The sequence below is a fragment of the Dipodomys spectabilis genome, unplaced genomic scaffold (genome assembly GCF_019054845.1).
Source record: "Dipodomys spectabilis isolate Male_0828 unplaced genomic scaffold, ASM1905484v1 ptg000185l, whole genome shotgun sequence".
Lineage (NCBI taxonomy): Eukaryota > Metazoa > Chordata > Mammalia > Rodentia > Heteromyidae > Dipodomys > Dipodomys spectabilis.
In genome coordinates, this window is record NW_024870862.1 from 2,868,770 (window position 1) to 2,888,320 (window position 19,551).

Genomic DNA, 19,551 nt, shown 5'->3' on the forward strand with positions numbered 1-19,551 from the left:
ATTATAGGGCCTGGACTCACCTATTTTAGGCTTCCTATTGTAGTGAAGTTGATATGCATCCCTAGCTTAAGAGGAGATGTCACCCACCTTTTGGCCTGGGCTGGTCCTGAATAATGATAGTCCACATCTCAGCATCCTAAATAGTTAGGATTGCACAGGCCACTCCCAGCTCCAATGTTCCTTCCTTCTCAACCCTACCCCCTCAGCAGTGACTGACAGCTCTCTCTCCTCAGTTACTCTTACCCTCTGAAATTTCAGAGAGGAGACACACATTTTCTTCTTAATTGTACTCTCATTGCTCCCAAGACTGCCTGAAATTGTACTGTCTATCTCCTCTCATTGTAGGCTCCCTAAGGAAGTGATACCCCCAGGTCCTGGATGTTTCTGCATGAGGAGGTATGTCCCAGTGACACAGAGGTAAAAGTAGTTATGAACCCCAAAGGGAGGTCCTGCTACTCCAGCTGTGGGCTCTCAGTTCCTTCTGCACCTCCCTCAGCTACAGTCATTCTCCATGATATAGTGGTCTTCCAGCACTCCCCACATTGATGGGTATGAAGACAGCATCATGATAATTGGCCAGGTCAAACTATGGGCACTCAGTGATGGAGCTAAAGGAGTTTCACTTGTTCCCCTATCCAATCTGACATCCAGTCCCTCCCTTCAACAGAGTGCAATCTCTGTGGATGCCCTTCTCTACCAATTCTCTCAGTCTCTCTCTAGAACTAAGGAACAGGTGTATGTAATTGAGAAAATGCAAATACAATCTCTCATCATGATTGGGCTAATTTCAATAGGGAAAAAATGAACCACAAATTTATACTGAACCCATCTCCTCACTTCTTTTATTTATGCAAGTTTGATCCCTAATTGCTTTTGTGTGTTTGTTGGCGGAGGTGTATTGGTACAGTTGCAGGGGGTGGAGTTGTAAATACTAGGACTTGAACTCAGGTCCCTTGGCTGTTAACCTGGATTATTTGTTCAAGGCTGGCACTCTTACCATTCCAGTCACTGTTCCACTTGTGGCTTTTTCCATTCTAACTAAAATAAGAATCTCTTGGTTTTCTCTGCCTACACTGGCTTCAAACTGCATTTCTGGTATCAGCCTCCCAAAAAGCTAGAATTACAGGTGTGTGTGAGCAACTGATGCATGGCCTCCCACTTCCACTTTAAAAGGGCAGCTTTTAGCTTGTGAAGTTAGAGAACAATTCTTGATTGAAAACTGGGTATCAGTGTGATTTATGCAGATCTGGAGGCTCCTCATGGGAGGAATGGCCTTCCCCTGGGAAGGATCACAGCACTACATCAACCAAGTACATTGATGAAATGTTCCCAAAGAACACACCGGATACTCTGAGTAGAACAACATCCAAACCATAGGTCCTTAAGACATTGTCTAAAATAATTTTTCAACGAAGGTACTCACAGACACGCCTCCCATAATCTTGGGAAAAATAACATTACAGCAGCCATCTGGATCCTGTCCGGGGGTATAGGGTGATTGGAACCAAGCCTTTTCAATAGCCCAAACCACATCACAAAGAGGCAATATGGATGCTCCTACTCCAATGGCTGGGCCCTTTACTGCTACAATATTAGGCTTCTTAAACTGAATTAAAGTATTCACCAAGTTTCTAAAGTTAAAAAAGTAAATGGGGAACAAGTAAAAACATTGCATGTGTGAGCAGATGACAAAAATCTATTCTAGATTGCAAGTTGCCAAACAGAAAATGTGCAAATCATAAAAACTAAGATTTTTTAAAAAGCCTCCTCCAAGAAAATGTAGTCTGTCGATCTACTTGCTGCAGGTTTTAAAGGCTTACCTACAGCCTGGATATCATGCAAGGGTGACTGCTGCCACCGGTTGTAGGTGACATAGCCAGAACTGCTTTGGTATTTACAGTGCCTCTAGGACAGTCTGATCATTATCTGTAGCATTTCCAACTTTCTCTCTTTGAAGACCCAAGCATCATACTGACTTTAGGGAGTTCTTGTGTCCAAGAAAGGGAAAATTTAGAGTGAACGTAGCACCAAGATTGTCTGGTACTGACTGAACGGTTATTGACTAACGGATAAAACCTGCCCCTGCTAGGAGACTTTACACATTGAATCTGGAAACAACAGGTATTTTCTAAGGTCTTATAAACTGGACTAAATTAACTTAGGGATATGGAGCTAGACTAATTTAAGGCATGAGGTTGGAAAGAAAGATCAGCAAGCATCCCGATGCCGATATCCCATTATGTGTTGGTGGATGCTACTGCCACAGGAGATTGGAGAGCAAAGCAGCCATGGGGGGAGGTGGTCTAAGCAGGGGACAAGAACTTGCCATAAGGCGCAGCCAATGCTTTGCTGGAGTTTATTTTTACAGGCTTTGTAGTTCCAGGGAGGTTAATGCTATACTATATAGGGAATAAGCTTCTTCCTCAGCCTCCTTCCATAAAGCTGATTCTGTTTTCAAAGGTGGTTTCTTGTTCTGATTTCACACAGTAGGGCAAAGCATAAATTTATACCTACCTACATACAAAGTTATTCTTTTTATGTAGTTTGAGTCTGACCACTGAAGAACAACTACAACTTTTCATACACAGAGTTCTAAGCCAGGACTTGACTGACAACAGTCATTGAGACACTTCCTACTAGTTCTCCGTTCTCTGAATACTATCAAGATGGAATATAGTGATGCCTCTCCCCTTACCCCCCAACCCCCTACAAGTCCTGAGGGTTGAACTCAGGGTTTTCTGTTTAGTTGACTGGCACTTGGCTATTTGAATCACACTTTCAGTCCTGTTTGTACTAATCACTTGGAGGCTCAATTTTAACAGACTTTTCTAATTGAGCTGGTCAAGATCGTATGGATGGATTTCCGACTTTTGAGTAGCTAGGGTTACAGATGTAAGACATCTACCTCCTGCTAGATTATATTGTAATGAGGGAGGTTGGGAGGTTTGTACATAACACAAGAGAACAGGGCTTGCAGATGCAGATTCCAGCAACTGGTGTGAGGTGTAGTCCATTAGGTGAGGCTGACCTCATCGCAGCCTTGTCATTTGCCCCCAAGGTTAGTAATGTTTTTGTGTTATGCGAGAATTGATTCCTTTAAATGAGCAAGCTACACTAATTTCTCATGATTCTAAATGAGATATCCCAAGGCATTGTTAGAAAGCTCACACTGGGGTTTAATGATAAAACTGTTGTACATAAACACATAAGAATCAAAAACTGTCCACTATTCCATGCTTATCCCATGATATATTTGTACCAATATAAAAAAATTCTGGTCTCAAAAATCTATGAAGAAAATCAATACCAGGGTTTCAATGGGATTGATATATTGTTTTACAGCTGCAATTTCTATTTTGCCTGGAATAATAATAATGCCAAATGAAATTATGTCTGTGTCTCAGAGATCCATGCTAAATTCACCAGCAGCCCTGCTCAGAGGAACGGTGCCATGATGGTGTGTGAATTCATTTGTAAACATGAGTTGAACAGGAACTCAGTTTGTTAAAACACAGCCACCCATCAAAGCTTTGTAGAAATGACCTGTCAGGAGAGACCTCCCCAGGCCACAAAGCTGGAGAAACATCAACTACAAAATTCCAGCTGCAGTGTGTCTTGTGGTAGGAGATTATGATGGACCTAAAGAGGAAAATGTGTACAACTTTGTTAAGTATATATAGGATTTTGTTTGCTATCCATGGTTCTTGAACATAGGGCCTGTCTCTGAGCCTCTTTGTGCTCAAGGCTAGTGTTCTACCAACTGAGTTCCAACAATATTCCAGCTTTTTCTGAGTAGTTTATTGGAGATAAGAGTCTCATGAACTTTTTTGTCTGGGCTGACTTCAAACTGCAGTCCTCAGATTTCAGACCCCTGAGTAGCTAGGATTACAGGCATGAACTAGCTGGCTGCTGGTTTTTATATATAACTTTTAAAACTTACAATTAAAGCCCATAATCATTAAAAGATGTAAAATGCAGCATACTCAATTAGTATTTGTTCCCACTGGATTATCTGTGAACTGAGTTAAAGATTTGCCACAAAGTTAGTTTTTGAAGACAGAATTCCTTCTGAGAAGACACTTGAAAGGGTCAGATATTAAGTCAGACCATCATAGAAGGGAGTAGGAATTGTCTAGGAAATCTAGGCAACAAGATCTGAATTAGGTAGTAGTGTGCTGCCTTCCTCAGCATACTCAGCTTTATTATCTGAAAGAGGAAGGATTGAGTGGGAAGAGGTCAAGTTCTAGGGGCAGTTTATGGGTTTGTTTTGCTCTCTCTCCAAATTCTCTAATATAGGAATGCTGAGTAATAGCCTCTTCCTTTGAAAACTTCCCACACTATCTCACTGTATCAGGAGAGGATACCTCACTTCTGTGCAGAGGAGCTTGCTTTTAGGTCCTTCAGACTCATGCAGACACCAAAAGCCCAATGCTATAATTGGAACCCAAGCTACTCAGTTTTATCAATGATGTAAGGGCTGTTTCATGACAATGAATCTGCAAACTGGCCATCATCAATTCCAATAGTGGAAATAGCAGCCCCAGACAGTGGACAATGTAAGATATTAGTTGATCTCCATTCTCACTTCCCTTCCCTTCCATTCTGGATATTTGCAACAATGAGGATCTTAGTGTCAAAATGTTTAAGGAATTTGAAACATGACACCACAGAAAGAAGCAAAAAAAATATACATAGAAAGATGGTTTTGTGTAATGTCCCTCTTAGGCATATAAGTTAATTTAAATAAACTGAGTAAGAAAGAAAAAGGTTTTAAGTGAAACTGCTTTAAATAATTATTTTTTCTGATTCTCCCATATTCCATTAAGAAAAATTCTCATGACAAAAATAGATTCACTCAAAGCAGCAGCAATGCAGGTTTTGCAGAAGCACAATGTTTCTGTTTCCTATAATATCAGTTGAGCCTTCTGTGGGAGCCAGGAGAAGAACATGGCAGTGGGAGGCTAGTAGAAGAAGCAGGAGTGAGGATCTGATGAAAACATGCATCTAAAATCACCTAAAAGTGCAAGAGATGCGGTTTCTGCTTAAATGTGTGTATCTATCTTTTCTCTTTTTCTAATCCCAGTACTACAGAGCTTCAGCCTCTGTCAAGGTCAGAGACTGGACAGTGGAGGAGGGAACAGGCTGAAGAATAGCAGGATTGGTGAGAGAAGATCCAAGAGGCACAGGAGAGAACACAGGTGGGCTCACAGAAAATGTACAAAGTCACCAGAGAAGACAATGGTGTGTGCGTGTGTGTGTGTGTGTGTGCGCGTGTGCACGCGCGTGAGTGCATGTAAAAAGTGAGGCTTAAAATCATGCAACATATCCTGAATTATGGTTCAACAATGAGCAGTGTCCACACATTGATATGAGGTTCTGATTGTCTTTAGCAGAATTATGTCCACTGATTAAGGCTTATAATTTCAGGTCAAGTAAGAAGGCACAGCCTTCTAGTACTATACCACAAAACTCCAATTAGAGAACCCAGAATAACAATGGGATTACAACATTTCAAACCAAATACTTCTGGCTAGGTCGTTCATGCCTGCAATCCCAGCTCTGAGGGAGGTGTATGTGAGGGAAGAGCAATGCCCAAAAATTACTTAAAATACTTAAAGCAAGAAGGGGGCTGGAGGTATGATAGAGTGCATGCCTAGTATGTATGAGGCTTTGAGTTCAATCAAACCATAAACTACAAAAAAAAAACCCAACAAATGTAAGATGGGCTCATTAGCTGGATTCAGATACCTATGCAAAGAAGCCAAAAATGTATGGCTTCTTTCTTCTGGATAGGAAATATTTAGAGTGGGGCTGGGAAGGTGGCTCAGTGGTAGAGCGCTTGCCTTGCATGCATGAGGCCCTGGGTTCGATTACTCAGCATCACATAAGCAAAAAGAAAAAAGCCAGAAGTGGCGCTGTGGCTAAAGTGATAGAGTGTTAGCCTTGAGCAGAAGAGCTGAGGGACAGTGCCCAGGCCCAGAGTTCAGGCCCCACAACCGGACCCTGACCCAAAAAGAAATAGTTAGAATTCGGTGAAGATATGAGAAGTGTACAACACAAGTACCATGCAGCTGTACATTATATATATAGCACTCTTAATCAACATGCCTGAGCACTTGCTGTGTTTCACTTAGCCTTAAAATCAGTTATTGCCCTCTGATAAGGCAGTCTTTGAAGTCAGACTCATAGAAAGAGCAGATGACTTAATTGAGTAACTGAGTTAAATGACAGGCATCTGGAAACAACCTGCTCAAGCTGTGCACAAAGGAAAAGAACCAACACTAGAACTTAAAATTTGTTCATGCCCAGTCCAAGTTGAGATGTATGCAATTGTGGAGCTTTCCTGGCCATTGCAAGCTGCCTTTTCAGATACTAGTCAATGTGCATGCATAGAAAGCCCCCTTACTGTGTGCTGTGCCACAACACTAAGACCATCAATGTTGTAGGATGACAGGGAAACTCCTCACAGGACAGAACATGGCCATTGTTATCTTGCACAAATAAGAAACCTGTCAAGCTGGGCACCAATGGCCCCTGACTGTCAACCTAGCTACTCAGGAGGCAGAGATCTGAGTATGGCAGTTAAAAACCAGCCTGGACAGGAAAGCCCTTGAGATACTTATCTCCAACAAACCACCAGGAAACTGGTAGTGGCACTATGGCTCAAGTGATAGAGAGCTGGCCTTGAGCTGAAGAGCTGAGAGATAGTTCCTAGGCCTAGAATTCAAGACCCATGGCGAGAAAAAGAACAAAAAAAGAAAGAAAGAAGGAAAGGAACAAAGAGATAAAGAAAGAAAGAGAAAGAGACAGAGAGAGAGAGAGAAAGAAACAAAGAAAGAAAAGAAACAAAAAGCAAAGAAAAGAAACAAAGAAAGAACGAGAAAATTGAAAAACAGAAAGAAACCTGTCAAGATGAGAGCTATGGCAAAGTTCCAGCCTCTGCAGATGAAGACATTCTGACCTGGGAGATGGCCCAACGACAGAGGAACTGTTACTTTCTCCTTGTAAGAGCCAAAGCTCCCACTGGGCACATACAACTAGCATGGAGCCGATGCCCATCACATGTGTACTGCCCCATGTCAGTGTGGCCACAGTGATTAGCAGCCAAGCTGCCAAGTCCCCTCCACTTCCCACCTCCTGGGCACATTGTGGGCCAGCTCAGAAGGAGGTTTCAGAAGAACATATAGAGCCACGCAGCAAAGCAGTGGTGCAGAAGCACAAAGCACATGTCTCTCACCTCTGAGTTTACAGAGTTTTTCTCAGATGATTTTGTGGATAACAAGATGTGAGTGAAGCTGTCTTGCTTCCTGAAAATATCTCTGTATCCATAGGCACTCTTTGTCTGCCTCACACTGAAAGGCAACTACTTGTCCAATGGCTGGTCTCCTCTGTCGCCAATATATTTCCTTTTCCCAGCCATCACTCCTTAACAGACCTATGTATGTTGGCTGATAGCACATCCATGAATAGAGATGTACCTGCCAAGGGTTTGAAATCACACTGGTCTGTAATTTCCTATCACCAGTTCTCTTCCACTGTCACCTCAGAATTAGACCAGAAGCTGGTCACAGTTCCAGGATTTATCAACACAACGATGTCAATATCAGAACCTTGTCAAAGTCTACTTCAAAATACCTTTCAGTTTCAATCTATGTCTGACAGAAAATCCACCCCATACTTTTTTGGTCTAGGATATGTATAGCTATAAACTGGGAGACTTTTAGAGAATGAAATTAGAGAGAATGGGTCTCCTGGACAGGATCTGCTATAGGTATGACAAGTTGGAAGAAAAAAGAAAGCAGCATAAGGAAATATGATTAACAAGGCCAAAGTGGTCAAAATAAATCACTCCAATGCAAGAAGGTTCTTCTGACAAACCTGTTCTTGTTGAGCCATGGCCTGGTATGGTGGTGCCACTTTAGACTCTGGTCCCATTAAGGCAACATACATGTCACAGCTTCTTCCTTCGATGGCCTAGGCTCTCTACCAGAGGTTCATCCCCCATTCCTACCTCTGCCTTCTAAAAGGGTACACATATCAAGGGGCTCTCTTTTTTCCACCTACAAACATTCTAGCAGTGTTCCCTCATGACACAACTCCTCAATGCCAATCTGGGTGTTTTGCCTTGACTCCTAATATATCATCTGCGGAGCCTAACATTTGTTACCTTTCCTCCTTTTGGTACTGGGTACTGAACTGAGAGCTTTGTGCATGCCAGACATGTACTCTACCACTGAGCTGCATCTTTACCCAGAGCTTTGCTTATACTAGTCAAGGACTCAATTATTTGATACAATTACCAAGGCACATGAGAATAAGGGAGATGCTGCACTTAGCATTTGGACAAAATAATCACCCTGTCTATAGGAGTCACTTCAACATTAGCTTGTGTGGCAATGTGTACAGAGCTCTGGCTAGGAGAAAACAAAAGCCATGTCTGAGAAATACATGATAATCTACTGGTAAAATTATCAACAGGAGTTTTCTGAGGGATGAGGCATGAGTCATTAATTATGAAGCAAGGACTATTTCTTCGAAAGTGTAAAGAAATAAGCCAAGGCCACCAGAAAATACTCAAAAATGGGTACTTAAGAGAAACGAAAACTGTTCTTAGTCAAACACTGGTAAATAGGCTGGGTGGGGCCTCCACCACAGCTTGGCCTCAATCCTTAACCCACTGAAGAATGAGAGTGCCTTGGCCAGGCCTGCCTTCAGTTTGGACCCAGCAGCCTTAAAGGATTTGGAGTCATCCAACCTGGTCAGTTCCAGGACTAGAGACGCAGGGATGTCAATTTCCTGGCCAACACCTACTCCCTAGGACTCCCACATTGGAAGCTATTTGCACTTTGATCTGCCCTGGGGCTTCTAGTCACAGATCAGTCTCTCTGGCAGTTTACTTTCTGATGAGTAAGACCAACTTGGCTTAAAGATCTCTACCCCACTCCTCCCCACCCTACCCCAACCTCAGGCCTGGTATAGGAAAGCTTAGGGAACTTACCATCTCCCAACTTTACTAGAAACAAGGAACTTGCACCTCACCCAGTAGTATCTTTCCTTAGAGCTTCCTAAAAGTTGCTGGATTCCCATAGGTCCTGTTTCTGAAGGAAAAGGGGCTCTTACAAGTTATTGGTGGCCATGGAGGAATGCTTGACACAGACAACCTAAGTGGAGCCTCACTGCAAGAAGAGTGAAAGATTCTGGCAAAAAGAACCAGAGAATGATTTTGGCCTGTGGTGAAAATAGAAGTGTTCACCCTCTTCCTGGCCATTGTGTAGGTTCTAAGCAATTGAGATTTCTGTCTCACTCATGTAAAGTAAACATTCCCAACAGGCTGGATCTTTTTCCCTTACAACCCTCTGTGGGCCTCAGACAGCTTTGAATGCTGGAAAGTGAGTATGAGAATGGGTCATTGGGCCATGTCTCCCTTCCACTCCTTGACTTGTAAGTACTGAATCAAGCAGATCTTGATACGCTATGGGACTGGTCAGCTTCTCACTCCCTCAAACAGCTAGACTCACTTCTGTCCTTAGAGCTGCCAGATGACTTGAGAAACTACCCTGGCAACCAGGATCTTGCACTCATCTTGTGAGTGCTGCTTCACTGCCAACTGAACCGTAAGCACAGGGATTGGGGTTCCTGCTTCTGTTTCTGGGGAATGTGAATGAAATCCCTCTGATGGGGCCTGAGACCAGAACCTGTGGTTGTCTGAAGGAGAAGTAGATCCTTAATGGCCAGTATTCATACCTGCATTTTGTGGTTCCATTCCCAAAGAGGAATGCATACTAGGGGGCAGGTAAAGCAAGTCCTGTGTCAGAATAAAGGAGGAAGAGGCCCTGCTACCTCAGTGCCCAGACAAGTCTTGAACATCAATCCCTTCAGTACTCCAAACATCACTTTGGTACTAGGAAAATTTTAACATCTGAATCTGGTTTACTTTCTCTTCAAACTGCTTTTATGCTAATGGCATGCTATTGAGAGACTGCTAACTTTAAAACTGGGCCAGTGAAAATAAACAACATTGGCACTTGTCATCCTCCTGTTCAAAATAATAGGAACACCATGAATTTGAAACTCCTCTTGAGCACCAGTCCTATATTGCTAAGATTAAATCCTGCTGGCCAACTTTATATTTCAAATATATTGAAAGAATAAAAGGGATTCTAAAGAATAAGGACTCAAGAGTACAAAATGTATACTTCTTTATTTATATAAATAGGGCTTTAAAATAATACTATTTAAAAGAAATCTTCATTTTTAATTCACCATCAGTTAGTTCCTGACCAGAAAGGCTGTGCATGATGATACACAGCAGGGACCTCAATGCATGACAACAGGATCTCAGGAAAGCACCATTCATTTGAGAAGTAGTAGGCAGGCTCTGACAGTCCTGTTGTACTGCTACCAATGGGAAGTCTTAAACTTCTTCCTCCACCAAGTCTTCTTCAAATTCCCCCTGTTCATCAGCAGTGGCATCTTGGCACTGCTGGTACTCGGACACCAGGTCGTTGATATTGCTCTCAGCCTCAGTGAACTCCATCTCATCCATGCCTTCTCCCGTGTACCAGTGCAAGAATGCCTTGCGCCGGAACATGGCACTGAACTGCTCTGAGGTGCGCTTGAAGGGTTCTTGGATGGCTGTGTTGTTGCCGATGAAGGTGGCTGACATCGTAAGGCCATGCGGGGGGATGTCACATACAGCTGTCCTCACATTGTTGGGAATCCAGTCTGCAAAGTAGCTGCTGTTCTTGTTCTGCATGTTGAGCATCTGCTCATCCACCTCCTTCATGGACATGCGGCCTCGGAAGATGGCAGCTGCTGTCAGGTAACGACCATGGCGGGGATCACAGGCGACCATCATGTTCTTGGCGTCAAACATCTGCTGGGTGAGCTGGGGCACTGAGAGAACATCGTACTGCTGGCTGGCCCGGCTGGTCAAGGGTGCAAAGCCAGGCATGAAGAAGTGTAGGCGGGGGAAGGGCACCATATTCACGGCGAGCTTGCGCAGATCTGCATTCAGTTGGCCGGGGAAGCGCAGGCAGGTGGTGACTCCACTCATGGTGGCAGACACCAGGTGGTTCAGGTCTCCATAGGTGGGTGTGGGCAGCTTCAGGGTGCGGAAGCAGATGTCATACAGGGCCTCATTGTCGATGCAGAAAGTTTCATCTGCATTTTCCACCAACTGGTGGATAGACAAGATGGCATTGTAAGGTTCTACCACGGTGTCTGAAACCTTGGGGGAGGGCATGATGCTGAAGGTGTTCATGATGCGGTCTGGATACTCCTCTCGGATCTTGTTGAGAATCAGGGTGCCCATGCCTGATCCAGTGCCACCTCCCACGGAGTGAGCCAGCTGGAAACCCTGGAGACAGTCACACCTTTCTGACTCCCGTCGTACCACATCCAGCACCGATTCTAACAGCTCGGCTCCCTCCGTGTAGTGGCCTTTTGCCCAGTTATTGCTTGCCCCGCTCTGGCCTATCAGACATAAAGACATGATGAGACACATACTCCAAGAATAATGACTGTGCCTGTCCTATTGTGAAGACAAAGGATTGTTCTGAGCCAAACTTTGCTATTATTTTAGATACACTATGGTGAAATAAAGGAAATGTTTTCAATGTATCTGGGACCCTACAAATCACCGAGGTTCTAAAGAAAAGTAGAGAGTGTGGAGGAAAATACATTTTAACCCAAATCAAGTACTTCTAGAAATGAAGAACTGAGCCTGCCTCAATACTGGAAATGTAATTACTTTCACAACAGGGACAGGAGCACAGTGTGGTCAGAGGGAAGCTAAACTGCAAGCACTTGTCTGCTCCTTGCTCACACATAGCTGTGCTTTGATTTCTGGTGTCCTGAAGTGGTTCTGTTATTGCCAGGCCTTTAAAATGACCAGCAGTGCTGAAACCTTGTTGGTGGCTTTCTCTGCTTGCTGCTCTTTCCCTTCAGAGGCTTCTTTGTCATGGAGAACTTGCAGAGTTGCACTGATCTGAGCTGTCTGAGTGGCCAGGGGCATGACTCCCATGGACTGGAATAGGTGGGTTAGCTGAGGACAATATCTAGGTGGATAAAGGCTCAGCCCAGCACTGGAGTGCCTGGATGTTAGGACCCATGGACCATGATGACATACCAAATATGAAGTTGTCTGGCCTAAAGCTCTGGCCAAATGGTCCCGATCTTACTGAGTCTAAGGTGCCAGGCTCTAGGTCCACCATGATGGCCCGAGGAACATATTTGTTGCCTGTGAGAAAAAGAGTTGACTTAGGCCTATACTTGACAAGGAACTCAGGGCAGAGCTTATGATTCTAAGTGATTCTCAGCATTCATTACAAAAATTACAGCATTTGAGACATGGAAACAGAAAAGATATCTTGAGCATGAATCCCCATGCAAGAGGCTTCAGCAACTTTAAGGATGTTTGCAGTTGTCTATTTCCATGAATATTCATTCCTTTGCTTTGGGCATGGTGGCTGAAATCTCAGCTACACAGGAGGCAAAGATGAGCATCAGGCTTTGCGTCTAATGGTGCAAAAGAAAGGTGACAACACCTTTTTTTTTTTTTTGGTTCATCGTGGGGCTTGAACTGTGGGCCTGGACACTGTCCCTCAGCTCTCCAGCTCAAGGCTAGCACTCTATCACTTGAGCCACAACCCCACTTTCAGTTTTCTTATTGGAGATAAGAGTCTCAGGGACTTTCCTGCTCAGGCAAGATTTGAACCATGATCCTCAGTTCTTAGCCTCCTAAGTAGCCAGCATTACAGAAATGAGTCACCTGTGCCTATCAGCAAGAAACTTCCTCTTTTTTGTTAATTTTATTTTATTGTAAAGGTGCTGTATAGAGGAGTTGGTTACATGAGTAAGGAAATGAGAACATTTCTTGTCAAAAATTGTTACCCCCTCCTTTGTTGTTCTCCCACTATCCCTTCCCTTCCCCAATTACCTTTCTCAAGAAATGAACCAGGTTCATGCCTGTAATCCTAGCTACTCTGGAGGCTGAGATCAGAGGATGACTATTCAAAGCCAGCTGGGGCAGGAAAAGTCCTTAAGACTCTTATCTCTAATAAACTAAAAGAAAACCAGAAATGGCACTGTGATTCAAGAGGTAGAGCTGCTTGCCTTGAACTGAAGAGTTGATGGACAGTGCCTAGGCCCAGAGTCCAAGCCACATGACCGACCCCCCCCCCCCGGGCCAAAAAAAGCCAGGTATGGCTATTCACCAAGTAGATGTAAGGGAATTCAAGTGTAAGGCTTTCCTGGAGAAAACATATATACAATATATATATTTCTTGTCTTATAATGTTTCAATAATGGTTATCAAATAGCACATATCCTTTATTCAAATACTCAAATACAACCTTGGGCAATGACTTGCAATTTCCCATTTAACCTGATTTGGCCCAGGGAAAGCAGTTAACATGATGTAAACACCAGTTTTAGAATACCCCCTTCCTAAACATTCACATGAAGAAAACTGACCATCCTGCTGGATATACAGGATCTAATAAAGACACAACCTAAAATTCTGTTCATAGGAGTGACACAATCCAACCCAACCACTCTCAACCAAGGAATCAGAAGATTAAAACCTTGTATGTTACTTAAACAATATTAACACAAAATACCAAGGTGAGGACAGCCCAAAATGTAGATCTATAAAACTCACATAAATTAAATAGCTTTGTAATTTTGTTTGTACTTGTTCATTGGATTAATACACAGGAAAGCCAATTATCCACGATTCTGTTTGTATACAATAATGTAGAATGGAAACTCAATATAAAATTAAATGAACTTTACATTGACAGTTACAAAAACTGAAAAACTACTCTGTAGACTTCAATTAGGCTGTTTATGTTAGGAAAGACAATATGAATCATTTAAAAGCAATGTTTACAAATTAGTATTGATTTTTTCTACATCACAAGAATGTTTTCTTACTTTAAAAACCTTAAAAATAATTTACAGTTGGCTAAGTATTCATATTCAAAATGCTCAAGACCAAAAATGTTATAGATTTCAGGGTGAGACTATTTATGCTTTATGGTTTGGACTATTCTCATATATATTAGTGACTGAACATCCCTCTTTAAAATTTTTTAAATTTTCTTTTTCAAAATATTGTTTTAGAAATGTAATCTGTATTATAAAGAGGCAATGTAACTGGGCTCTGGTTGCATAAGGGTGTAATTCTAGCTCCTCAAAAATCTGAGATGAGACCTTAGCATCGCAGATTGAAGTCAGCTGGGGCAGGAAAGGCAGGGAGACTCATCTCCAAGAAACTACCCAAAATAAAAGAAGCTCATAGTTAGTGCCCAGGCTTGAGCTTAGGATGATCAGCACACAACCAAATGGCATTGGATTATATTTTATCAATTGTTTTAGAATGCATATTTAGGCAGTCTCATTTTTAATTATGTGAAATGGGCTCACGCCTTTAATCCTAGCTACCCAGAAGGCTGAGATCAGAGAATCAGGTTCAAAGCCAGCCAGGGCACAAAAAGCCAGCAAGACTCTTATCTCCAATAAAACACCAGAAAATTGGAAGTGGCACTGTGGCTTAAGTGGTAGAGCCGCTTGCCTTGAGCTGAAGAGTTGGGCGACAGTACCTAGGCCCAGAGTTCAAGCTCCATGACCGGAAAAAACAATTCCAGGTGTGGTTAGTCAGCAAGTAGAGTTAGGGGGAACTCAGGTATAAGGCTTTCCTGGGGTAATTCACAAGAGTATACTCAAAAATTAAAACAAAGTATCTGGTGGAGTGGCTCAGTTGGGTACAGCACTTGACTTATAAGATTAAGGTCCCAAATTAAAACTACAATACTACCATAAGAAAGGCAGGAACTCTTCCTTTTCATTAGTATTCCCCTGGGAACTATTTTGCCACGGTATGGGAAACAAGATGGGAGAAACTTACCAGCTGCCTCATTGTAATACACCTCGATTCTCTGCAGCTGTAAATGGCTGTCCCCATAGTAGTTGCCAGTGCAGTCAATATTGTGCTCATCGCTTAGCATTTCCCAAAACTGAGATGGAAATAGAAGTGTATTATGACCTAGAATGTTAACTGTCCAAAAAATGCATTTTAAAGTAACTATAAGAAACTCATGTCCTGTTGACACAAATATATTTGTAAAAAATAATTACATTTTCTAAATTAAAAAAAAAGCACAGAAAATGGTGCTATTTTAGTTTTGTTAATCTCTTTTATCTGGCTGAATAGAAGACATCTGGTTTCTCCTATGAGTATTCCATCTTATGCAGTACCATATTCTGTTTGTATTCTATGATGAGTAACTGGCCTTCCATGGACATGAAATTACCAAAGCAGTAACTTGAAAACTCAGCTAGAAGGGTCTCCAGAACCCCAAGTGTCCTCAGAGCATACATGACAACCAATGATTCAGAAAACACCCAACTTAAGGGAGCTGAGATGGGGCATGAAACTCAGAGAAATTTGCATTAAGGTAGAAGAACTGTTCTCAATTATCTGACACTCATCAGTTGACACAAAGGGAATTCTCTGTATCTTTCAGCTCAAAGACACTGCATTCCTTTCATTCAAACCAGACCGAACATGCATTAGTCTATTCCCAGGAAACTAAATACAAAGACTTGAGTCTCAGGTAAGACTAAGACATGCAAGGGATTTAAAACCACCCCAGGCTTGCTTAAAAACCACACCCACCAGGGCCACACAAATTAGGGAAATTGGAGAAGCTATCTGGGGGGCTTCATTTGCAGAAGGTTAGGGACCACTATGGAGCCCCAGCTACCTCAGCCTAGCCATGACCACCACCACCTCCACACTCCAACCCCATCCTCTTTCTCCTTCCCCTAAATTTGAGACTTGGATCCTAGGCCAGTGCCATGCTCACCTTTGCTCCAATCTGGTTGCCACACTGGCCTGCCTGTATGTACACAATCTCCCTCATGGTGCAGGGCTGCAGAACAGATGGATGTGAGTCTTCAGCAGTGGTGCCCAAAGAGGCAAACAGGTAGAGCTGGGAAGCAGGAATCTGACACAGTGAACTCAGATCCCCATTTATACCTCTGGTTGTTACAGGGGCAGAGGAGGTGGGGCAGACTTGATTATAGGTGGAGCCAGCAGGTGCTCCAACTCAATCTCCCTATTGCTGGGTAATCAGAGGGCACTACCAGTTCCCACCTACCCTGGTATCCAGCTGCCAGCTGCAAGTCCATTAGCACAGCTCCCATTCTATTTGGATCCTCTGGTCACCCTGCCATCCACTCCCCACTCTGACTCACAAGAGAGGCTGAACCCTGGGATCCAGGAAAGAAGAGGAGGAACTTCCTCTACACAAGGTCCTTGTGTGCCAGAAGCCCAGAACAAGCCTGCCTTCCATTTTTGATTGGAGGGCCTAGAACTGAAGGGACATTTTCAGCTGTGATCCCAAGAGCAAGCACAAACTGTTAGATTCCATGATTGATTCACTTTCCATTATGGGAAGAGTCAGGGGCTTAGGGTCTAGTCTTCATTCTCAGGTTTTCTCTTTCTTTCCTCTTAAAAGTAGCTTGCTTTATTCCTTGGGCCATAGGACTACTACAGTCTACTTTTTGTTTCATTTGGCTTCTGTTCCTAGTGTAAGAACTCAGGTCCTAGTCAGAGTGTCTTTTTTTTTTTTTTTTTGGTCAGAGTTGGGGCATGTTAGTGACTTAGGGCTTGAAATTAAGGCCTGGTGACTCTTTCTGAGGTTTTTATTATTATTGAGATTAGGTGATTACCTTAATTTCTCTTATTTCACAGAATTGTGGAATAGTGATATTTAGTTGAAATCACAAACATATTTTAACCTTCACAAGTCAAATTATAATTATCATGGACTATAAAGTTTGTGAATTCTATAAGCTTTGACAATACAATTTATTTCTTCCACAACGGGTGATATTTACATTTCTCTACTTTTGCTTAGTGTAGGATTTCCTGTCTTTCACTCTCATTCTGCCCCTCTCTTTCTGAGGTTTTATTGATTTACTTATTTAACTGAAAGGTAGAAGGCTCTACTACTTGAACCACAGCTCAACTTCTGCCTTTTTTTTTAAGTGTTTAATATGAGACAAGAGTCCCATGGGTAGTCAAGGGCAGTACAGTGAGGCTTGAAATCTGAGATCACTATTCAAAGTCAGCCTGGGCAGCAAAGTCTATGAGACTTACCGCCAATCACCCACTAATAGGCAGAAGATAGTAGAGCTTTAGCCATGAGCAAAACACTTCAAGTTTAAGTCCCTCGACTGAACAAACTGAAGCAAGTTTCATGGACTTCCCTGCCCATGATGGCTTTGAACCATGATCTTCAGACTTCAGTGACTTTAGCACTCAGGATTATAAGTGTGAGTCAACATTTACAAATCTTTAATTACCTTTTCTTTCACCTTTTCCGGTTATTTATTATTTCTTTTTTTGACAATTGTTCTTAGGGGCTAGCTTTCATTCTTAGTTTTTTCTTTCCTCTTGAAACTACCATGCTTTAGAAATTTGACCACAGGTAAACTACAGGCTGTTTCTCTTTTTTGTAGCTCTTCTTCTAGGGCTCAAACTCAGGTAATGGTGACTGAGGTTCTTTTTTTATTTTTATTTTTTTAAATTGAGTGCTGCTTGTTAGTTCTGGAAATTAATGCCTGATGACTCTCCTTGAGGATTTTTTTATTTTTACCTTAATGGTGGCAGGTTTCACTAGTTGAGCCACAGCTCAGCTTCTGCTTTTTCGGTGGTCAATAGGAGATTAGAATACCAACAGCAAGCCAAGAGCATTATAGGGAGGACTGAAATCTGAGAATCATGGTTGGAAGCCAATCTGGGCAAGAAAATCTATGAGAAAATGATCTCTAATTAACCACCAAGAGGTAGGAAGAAGTAGACCTCTAGCCATAAGGAAATCATAGCAAGTTCAAGCCCCAGTACTGAACACAGTAAATTAAGTCTTCTGTACTTTCTGCCAAGGATGGCTTTGAAACACGATCCTTAGATTTCAGCAATCTGAGCAAGTAAGATTGCAGTTTTGAGCCATGATTTAGAAATCTTTAATATGCTCCTTTTTGCACCTTTTCATTTATTTGATTTGCCTTCCCCCATTTTTAAAGTTCATGTCCTTTATTATTAGGGCCTAGCTATTCACACTCAGTATTTATTTATTTATTTTGTCGGTTGTGGGGATTGAACTCAGTGCCTGGGTATTGTCTGTCAGGGATAAGGCAGTCACACTGCCCCTTTCAGCCACAGTGCCACTTCCACTTAATTTGAAAAAAAACAGTCACCAGGGGAATTTTCAGCCTGGACTGGCTTCCCTTTGTGGGAAGCTTCCTGAGCAGTGAGTATTACAGGCATGAGCCAGAGAAACCTGGCTTGTTTTCTTAGATCAAAACTAGCAGGCTCTACAATTTATGCCACACTACTTCACTGCCCATGAGATTTTTGTATTTTGTTTTTTGCTCAAAGCTTGCAGGAACAAAAACTCAACTCCTGAGGGTTTTTTTCTTTTGGGAGTTGGGAGAGGCTTGAATTCAGGGCCTGTGGACTCTCTCTGAGGGTTGTTTTGTTTTTGGTATTTTCTTTTTATTTTGAAGCTAGCAGGCTATTAAGCCTCAGCTCAAGTTACGCCTTTTTTTTTTTTTGGTATTTAATAGGATATGAGTCACATGTTAGCTCTACTTCAATTATTTTTGTAAGTTTTAATTTTCTTTACAAAGTATGATATATTTTTTGTTAAATTGTTATTGGTGTGCTTTTATTGGGTTGTTTCGGTATGAACAACACTGGGGATTGAACTCATACCTCGTTTATGGGAAGAAAGTATTCTAACACCTAAGTCACAATTCAGCTATGGCAGTTTTTTTTTAATTTTCTATTTGTTTGTTTGTTCTTTGTTGGTCATGGGCTTGAACTCTGGGTCTGGGCTCAGTACCTATGGTCTCCAGCTCAAGACTAGCACTATACAACTCTAGCTACAGCACCACTTCAAGGTTTTTGAGTGGATTATTGAAGATAAGAGTCTCATGGACTTTTCCTGTCTGGACTGGCTTCGATCCACGATCCTCAGATCTCAGCCTCCTGAGTAGCTAGGGTTAAATGCATGAGCCACCAGCACATGGCTATCATGTTTTTGTGTTTTTTTTTAAACTGTTTAAATTACTCATTTTTGTCCTTGTAATTTAATTTAATATTTAATCTTTTCTCATCCCGGAGAATTGAGTATAGGACCCTGTGTATGTATGTATCTACATGCTTTTGTGTGCATATGTGCCAATACTGGGGCTTAAATTTCCTTAACTTTTTCCATGCAAGGCTGAAACTGTAACACTTGAACCATACCTCCAGTCTGTTTATTTTTGCTGCTTAGTTGAAAATAATAATATCTGATTTGCTACTTTGGAGGCTTAGGTTTTTAGATGGTTGTTTGGAGCCAGACTGGGTAGTCTCCTTACCTCTTCCCTCTAATATACTACTCAGGAAAAGCTGCAAGTATCACTGTGGCTCAAGAGGTAGAACACTAGCCTTAATGAAAAGCAACTCATATACAGTGCCAAGGACTGAATTTA

The 19,551-nt window shown here is 42.2% G+C and overlaps 1 protein-coding gene across 1 annotated transcript; it reads right to left on the reverse strand.

Moving 5' to 3' along the window:
- Positions 1-10,414: 10,414 nt before the first annotated feature.
- Positions 10,415-15,929, reverse strand: LOC122121153 (tubulin beta chain-like). The gene is made up of 4 exons (XM_042695324.1): positions 15,873-15,929; positions 14,912-15,020; positions 12,131-12,241; positions 10,415-11,475 (listed from the first exon to the last, which is right to left on the reverse strand). The coding sequence occupies exons 1-4, from the start codon at positions 15,927-15,929 to the stop codon at positions 10,415-10,417; spliced, it is 1,338 nt and encodes a 445-aa protein (XP_042551258.1).
- Positions 15,930-19,551: the final 3,622 nt, after the last annotated feature.